This window comes from Crocodylus porosus, unplaced genomic scaffold, assembly GCF_001723895.1.
Source record: "Crocodylus porosus isolate Cpor-Errol unplaced genomic scaffold, CroPor_comp1, whole genome shotgun sequence".
Lineage (NCBI taxonomy): Eukaryota > Metazoa > Chordata > Crocodylia > Crocodylidae > Crocodylus > Crocodylus porosus.
Window position 1 is genome coordinate 5,981,769 of NW_017728928.1, and position 8,338 is coordinate 5,990,106.

At 40.7% G+C, this 8,338-nt stretch overlaps 1 protein-coding gene across 4 annotated transcripts in view; it reads left to right on the top strand.

The window, feature by feature from the left end:
- Positions 1-8,338, top strand: part of TEX2 (testis expressed 2) — a 117,413-nt gene that overhangs the window by 83,248 nt on the left and 25,827 nt on the right. For all 4 annotated transcript variants that reach the window (XM_019542389.1, XM_019542387.1, XM_019542388.1 and 1 more), the window contains exons 5-7: positions 391-638; positions 3,385-3,534; positions 7,734-7,833. In XM_019542389.1, the coding sequence (XP_019397934.1) occupies positions 391-638; positions 3,385-3,534; positions 7,734-7,833 (498 nt within the window). The remainder of the gene's footprint in view (positions 1-390; positions 639-3,384; positions 3,535-7,733; positions 7,834-8,338) is intronic.

Genomic DNA, 8,338 nt, shown 5'->3' on the forward strand with positions numbered 1-8,338 from the left:
CTTCCCCACCCCATCTTCTATTTTAAAATACCAAGATTTTTCTTGGTATCTTTCTTGCAGATGACCATAAACTTGTTTACATGTGGATTAAGTAATCAGGAATTGGTCATCCGTTACATGTGGTGCTGATGAACATTTCATCATTCTAAATGCTTAATGCATTTTGAGTTTAAAGTAATCTAAACAGAAATACGAATATAAGGGAATGGGGAAAGGTGCTTCACCTTTTATGGAACAAATTATACCTGTACAGTTATTTATCCTTCTTGTTAAATAACCAAATGTCACAAAAATGATAGCTGTGGCTCTTGCTTGCTACTTCACAGCTTACCAATTATTAGGTATGCTGTTGTGGGTGCTTTGTAATGACTCTTGCTTCTTTTGGTTTAGGGTTCTTGCCAGCACACAGTAGAAGCAATAGTCAGTCTGGGATGCTCACACATAGCCGCAGCAGTAGCAAAGGAAGTGCAGAAGAAATTGTGTCTCTGCCTAAGCAAAAGGACCTGGCAGGCAGCGTGCGACAAAAAATGCTTTTGGACTACAGTATGTACATGGCGAAGTGTGTTCCACAGGAAAGCAGAAGTCCTTCTGTTAGTCCAGTCCCCAGTGCAGACAGCAGCCCTACTGCTGTGAAGAAGGTAACACTTTTTCTCTGAGAGATGTTTTTAAGGTTCGCTTGCATTTTCAGCCTATTGTTTGTTTTGTGGGTTTTTAATGCATTTCCCTACATACAATATAAATGTGTCAGCTTTGAAGCTTAGTTTTCAGAACAGAATAAAGCTGACTTTGTAAAAAAAATGGCACTGTGGGTGATCCATGATTGTTCCTCAGTAACCCAAATCGTCATATTTGTTTTCTTATAAAGGTGTCTCTTGCAGCTTCAAGGCCTTCAGGCTCCATCTGGGATTGCTAAAGTTCTGTTAGCTCTTATGTGCTATGGAAACTGGGTCGTTTTGTAAAAAAATCTAGACTTTTAATACAAAGAAACTTTCTTACAGCTGTTTAGAACACAGTCTCTCAATATTTCAGAATAAGAACTTTCATCATATTTGCTGCTTGATCTGTTAATTGCGCTGGAGCTGGATATTGCCTTTTAAAAACTGAACAAAACTCATACCTCTGTATTAATAAGCATCTTACAACCATCTTAGGATAGCTTTTTCTAAAAATTAATGAGTGGAAAAATATAGTAGATGGTAGCTACTTTTTGACCTCCTGAAAGTTTAAATATGCAACTAATGTTATGTTTTGTACTAAGACATGGTGTCACCAGAGATTTGTTTTAAACTAGAAATAATAGGTAACGTATAGAATGGCCATATCATCCTGTCAAAAGGTTTTGAAAAATTTCTCCAGGTAGATTGCTAGCATTTTCCTGGAATTTGGGTGTGAAAATTGCCCATGCATAAGTTTGTGTTGTGTTTTTTTTTTTTTATGATGCCTTTCTTTAAGGTAATCATTTAATAAATCCAGTAATAGAACAAGTTCATTTAGAAGAAAAACAAATTGGACTTATCCTACATGAGATATTTACTGTGCAGTTGACTAATTAACTGTGCAGTAAATGTCTCAGTGTCTACATATGTGCGCCTATTAGGGTACACACAGCTACTAAACTCTGCAGCAGGGTAATACTTATAAATAAATGTACTTCCCTGCTATGGAGCTTTTTCATGCACAGCAGCTAATGTGTGGACTCTGCCCCAGCTGACTGGGACATGAGGGTCTTCAGCGCAGGGGGCTGTTCACCAGCCCCTCTGCAGCACACTGAGCCCAGTTTTCATGGTAACCTGGAAGCCCCATCACAGATCATGTGCAGTTGCTGCAAGTACTGTACAGAAGGTCCTCACCCTGAAGAGAATGCACTACATTCCAAGTGGTGGGACAGATCTAATGCAAGAAGCATTTGTTTTAAGAGCACTTGGGTGAAGGGCTGGCAGCATGTTTTTTTGAACTTCTTGTGAGTAGATTTGGAGGGAGAAGAGAATATGCACACCCATGTCTTCATACATGGCCAAAATGTATGTAATGCCCAAAGTACTTTCCTAAAATGCTGTTCCTTCACACTCCTGTGAACTAAATGTTCTCTTCTGGGAACCCTTTACTGAATGGATCCTCTCCCCAGTTCAGAGCACTTAAAGTACTATGTCTTCTAAGACTAGCAAGTCTCTGACATCTGACCTTTCACAACAAAAGTATCTAGGAGTCAACTGCTGAGTCATCTGAGCTGCAATTTCCAGTGGTGAATCAAGAACCTGGAGTTCAGGGATAAAGTGGAAGGACTGGACCAGTTCTTTAATACTGGAAGTTAACCAAGAGGGAAGAGTTCAAGGAAAAATCAAATACATTCTTCCTGTTTTCAGGAGTTCTGACTCCCTGGATCTGAATTGTTGCAGGGATTCAAACAGAAATGCAACAAGTGAAAAGAAATTGAACAAATATGTAAATGCCAGCTATTTCAGAAACCTTTTCATGTCTCCAGTCCTCACACAGGCAAAATGTGTAGGTCCTTCCTAAGAAGTCATTCCATAACTGGATTTTAGGACCGGGGGAAGAACACACAGGATTTTCTTCCCAGTGTCTTGCATCTTCTCTATTGTTCTCCCTTTTCTTGCTGAACAAAACTAAAAATGTTTAGCTAATTTATTTTTGTTTGTTCTTTGTTTTTTCCTGGATTCTACTAAAGCATGGGTGTGCACAGGAAAGAGACCTAAGCTCTGGTTAAAAGTCTATCACCTAGTGGGCACACCTACATGTACCTCCCATGGCACAGTTGTTACTGCATCATCATTTAGTACTTGCTTTAGGAAGTAACAGCCATTACTGTGCTGTCCTGGTGGTGCACAGTTATTTTTAGCAGCTACATTGCTGTACCAATATGCTATAACGAGGTAACTTGTTACTACAGTGGTGTAGCGTTGGCATCATGGTTTGTGCCTGCCAATGCTATATTGCCATAGTGATGACCTATGTTGCCATAGCGTGTCACTACAGCAACGTAGCATCACGTGTAGATGTGCCCACTATGTGCTAAAAAAGTTTAGTAATTTCATACTAAGTGAACATTGTTGCCATGAGAATTTAAAATGATATCTATATATGAACCATTGGTATCATGAAAACCTTCCTCCATTGCTAGAAAAGGCCTTAAAATCTGTCTGCGGTTTTGTCTGCACGAGGAAATGTCCTTGTGTTAGCAAACACAGAGCCTAGAATTGAGCATGACCCCTAACGACTTTAAAGATGACAGTTCTTCTCTACCCTGAGGGTTTAACTTTGATAGTTAACCTATACTGAAATACTAAGCAGTAAATAGACAGTCTGTCTGAACTGAGGTTCGGATTCATTTTCATGGCTGACTGACCTGTTGTTTTGTATTGTCAGTTGCCAGACACTCACCCTGTAGCTGAAGAAGAGGAACAGGAGGCATGGGTAAATGCGTTGCTTGGAAGAATATTTTGGGATTTCTTAGGTGAAAAGTATTGGTCTGATCTGGTGTCCAAGAAGATCCAAATGAAACTCAGCAAAATAAAGGTACATCTCCTGGGAATTTGTACTTGCCTGTTCCTAGTATCAGAAATGTTTTCAAGACTGGAAATAAGATTTGTTAAAGAGTTTATTTACTGCACATTTTGGAAAATACATTAACTTTTTGAGTTGGCTTCCTGCGTCCTGTTTGTTGTCATTGTCATCCTTGTATTGCAGGATTGCCAGTTTTCCAGTACATAGGAAAGTTAGCAGTGAGATGACTGAGTCCAATCCAAGTTCCACATACTCTGATGCACAAAAGAGTGGGCAGAGACATGATGCAGAGTTTGATCTAGCTCTGCCACACATTTCACAGATTCACTGGAGTTTAGGGCTGGAAGGGACCTCGTGAGATCATTGGGTCCAGCCCCCCTGCTCTGGGCAGGAAAGACTGCTGGGGTCAGATGACCCCAACAAGGTGTACGTCCAGTGAGACCTAGGTCAAGTCATTTAGCCTCACTGTCTCAGTTTTTAAAAGGATTGTAATTATTGACTCCTTCAGAGGGGTGCTGAGGCTGAACTAATGAATTTTTTGTAAACTTTCTGATAGAGGTAAAAAGTGTTTTCTGTGTGTTTTAAGCATAAGCATAAATGTGCACAGTGTATTAAGCCTTCCTGATGTGCAAAGCTTGGGCTGTTATAAACTGATCGGCATGCAGTGGGTTAGCATGTGGTTCAGCATGATGTTTGTTCTGTCACTAGCATTATAAGCAGGAAACAAAACGAAACCTGCTTTCAGAAATGGCATGTTGCTGGTAAGTGGGGGGTGGGAACCAGATAGTTGTAATGCTGCTTCATGAGTGCACTTTGAATTCAGAAAACCATTATGTGGGAGTGGTGGTCAAGGCAACAGCTGTCTACAGGATGAAGGGGTATAATTGTGTTACCTAATAAACAAGATTGTAAGGAGGTAAGCTTTTGACTGACTCTCAGGATCTGCCTCTTACATTCTCTAACTTCCAAATAACAGCAACTAATAACAGGTTTGTTCTTCTCCTTGTTGGGGGAGGCATTCATCAGCCTATTTCTGAATGCAAGAGAGGGAGTAGTCCTACTGTCACAGCGCTGGAGTTTTAGCTGCTGAAAGCAGCTGAGAGATGATGCAGCTCATGCTACTGGAGTTAAGCAGTAGCTTGACTCCCACCAGGGCTGTTTGCAGTCACTGGTACAGGGTATTTGAACAGTCTGTTGAAAAAAATTGGGGAGAAAAAGTTGGAATAGTAGGGACAAAATGCTAATAGTCTCTCTAAATAGATAAGGTGGCACTTTGCTGACTTCTGCTCTGAGCTGTTTTTGCCTGTGAGCAGTTGGTACCAATTCAACTCATTTGATGAACTGGGGATACATCTGTGTCCAGGAGAGCTGCGGAGAAGCATGTCCTGCCCCCTTGCTCTCCTTAATTTCATGCCAGACTCCCAATATGTGGTATCCTATGCACGTGCCAAAAACTTCTGTGATGGGGAGACGGAGAGTGACACTGGGGAGTGTACTCAGCATTACTCTTAGTGTACTCTTGGTGTGTGCTGAAAGGGAGGATTGGGCTTCTCAGCAGCAGTCTGGAGCTTGGTATGGAGACAGTTTAGATGAGCCCTTAGTTACACTCATCTCATGTGGGTTTGTGTCTTTATTAATGGTGTCAGTGTAGTCCCCAATGAAGAGGTGTCTAAAAACTAACCCCTAAAACATGCCTTTGGATGGCAGCCTTCCTTGGGAGAACTAGAGATAGAGAACTGACTTTGGATTGACACATGGCCATTCTAGAAATCAGGTTGGAGGCAAGGGCAGGGAAGCTTCTGGGTTGGGGTTTGGAGCCAGTCTCTCTAATCATGGAGTCTGTTTTTCCCCAGCCATTCATCTCTTCATGCATCCAGGCAGAATTCACTGACAGTTTCTCAGAGCAGCTGACTTTGCTTGGAGTTGTCTGCTTGGTGTCCTACTCAGGACTTATTTTGATCCTATGATCTGCCTCTGTCCTTGGGTTCATTTTGTCCCCTGGCACCATTTTCAGTCCTGAGCTCTGTGGCAGCTCCCTTAGTTGAGGGGCAGGGATCTTGTTCTGAGGAGTTCTGCTCGCCAGTCCAAGATTTGAATAGACCAGCACTATTTGTGAGCAGTAAATAAATACATGCTACTTGATACTTTGAGCTTGATGACCTAACCCGTGCAGGTAGTTTCCTTTCGTTTGATTCTTTTTGGAAGATGCTTGCAGAAAACACCTCTTCCTAACTCTACTTTTTATCTTAAACTCCTATTTTTTTTTTTTGTCTGTGACAACAATTTTTGCTAAGGATTATTTTAAATAAACTAGGCTGTTCTATTAGATTACTCAGGGAGGATTTTCAGTCTGGTTTTGAAATCATTATCGCTTAACTTTCTTTCATGGGGCCACTCCTCTATTAAAGGAGCGACTGGATAAATCTGTGCATACTCTTGTCATCTCAGGTGCCAAATGGTTTTCCCTTAAAGCCTCAGAAATGTATTTTCTTTGAGGAAACTGGAGGTTGAGAGTTTGAGGTGTGACAATATCTGTCTGAGTTGCTTCTGGGCTTGTGGCTCTAAACTACCCCTAAATGTCCTTTACGCTTCAAATGTTTTAGTCTTGTTGAGTAATTGCTTTCTGTTTTTGAAGTCATGTATGCAGTGGTGTACAGATTGGTTGCCCCCCAAGCACTGGTGGTGTCATGTGGCTTCCAAAAAGTAAAGGCCCCTACCACTGGGGAAAAAGAGAACATTGGCCGTTGGTCCTAGGGTGTTGCTGAGGTCACTCAAACCCCAAATACGTACTCATAGTACATCCCAGCAGGTCAGAACAGCATTCTTAACCCTCATTCTTGCAATTCTTGTACTTTGACTTTTTATTGTAGCCTGGTTTTTACTGCACCGCCAGCTGAGAAGTCTCAATCCTGCTGAGCATTGTGATGCTAGGACTGCTGCTTCCCTTAATTTGCTTGGCCAAATTGCAGGGGGTTTTTCATCCCCCCCCTTCATTTTCTCCTTCTTTCCTCCAGGAATCTCAACAGGGATGTTATTGTAGAAAATAATGTTTCTGCCAGCTTTGAACTCTGAAATGTTATTGGTGATGGCACCATCCAAACACAGCAGAAGTTCGTTTGGCCTTCAGTCTTGGTATCAATCTATTCTGTGGTGCAAGCGGATTGCTATGTCTTGAGCAAAAGGCAGCGTTGTGCTGATATGCCAAATGCTACAAGAGACCTATCAGATTAACTTGATTTTAATTGCAAATGTACTTTATCACCTACAGAATTTTCCTTGAAACTGCTCTTCTCTCCCATTTTAAAACAGCTCCTTAGCTCTTTATTATGTCTGAGTTTTTTGGGGGGGGGGGAAGCAGGGAAGGATATAAGACGCGTGCACAGTGGCCAGTGTATTGTAGCATAGGGCTGTAGAAGTTGCAACATGATGCACGAGCCTTCAGCACTGAAGATGCAGCTAAACTAAGGAACGTGCCCTAGTATGAAAAAACTGAGGATTCTGCACCATATGTATTGCTCGCATTTGCAATTCAGTGTCTTTGCAAAGAACATTAATATCACTGTAAATCAATATATCATCACTCGACTACTTTTTACTCTAAATCCCTATTTGTTTGTTCGTGTACATGTAGCTTATTTGGAGTGTGATGTGTGATATGGGGCAGACCCCAGATTAGGGTTTTTCATAGATTTAAAAAGTAAAAAACCAAACAAACTTTTAAGATATCAATTTAATAAAGGGTCTGCACCTAAAAGTGAGACATTGAAGAAACCCCAGAATGTTATTCCTCTTTATATATAGCAACCAGCCCAGTATCTATATTTTGTTCGTGGCTAAGACCTGCTGTTTGATATATTTTGCCTGTGCAGCATGCTGTAATATATCAGTCATGCATTTTGTTGTCTGTTGACCTAATGCTACAGGTTGGAAGTTCATATTCAAACTTGAAGCGTGATTGGCTGAGCACACCTCTATTGCAAGGGTGATAAGAAATATCTTGGCTCTATGATGATATGGTAAACCACGCTCTAAACTGTCTCTTTGAAGTAGAGGAATGTGGAATCCTAGAATTTAACCTCTGCATATTACCACTTTTTTTATTCTTTATAATTAAGCTAACTGTAAACCTGGGGTGTAATAGCTTTCCTGATCTTACAGAATAACAGGTTTCTTTATGGTGGTAACATTCATTTTTCACTCTGTACTTCTAGCTACCATACTTCATGAATGAGCTGACTCTAACTGAACTTGACATGGGAGTAGCAGTGCCAAAGATCCTCCAGGCCTTCAGACCTTCTGTTGATCACAAAGGTAAAATATGCCTCTTAACTAATTGATTTTCTTTTTTTTTATTGCTTACATTTTTTTGAACTTTCCCCTACACCGTTGTAATCTTGTAACACAATGAACACTTGATTTGAATAAGTGGCTTAATAATGGAAAAAAACATTCATTTGTTATGCTTCCACTGCGGAATTGGAACCCTATCAAGTTGTAAATCTTGTATTCTTGTTAAAAAATTGGCCTTCCATGATGGTATTGATAATGCAGTAGACTCTGTTAATGATTCGTTTCAGCAAAGACCTGATATGTTTTTTGTGACTTGTTCTTCTCCAGTTCATTCAGCTTGGGCTCTAGTTAAGCTTATTGATATTAATAGTCTATTTGCATATCTCAGTTCCTGCACTCACTCATTAACACACCACTACAGTGGATGGATATAAACGTTCCTTAATGCTTGTGTGACATTTCGGGGAATTTGTGTGCAAAATTTCAAATTCTGTTTGATACCAGAGTGCTCTGCCAGACTTCATGC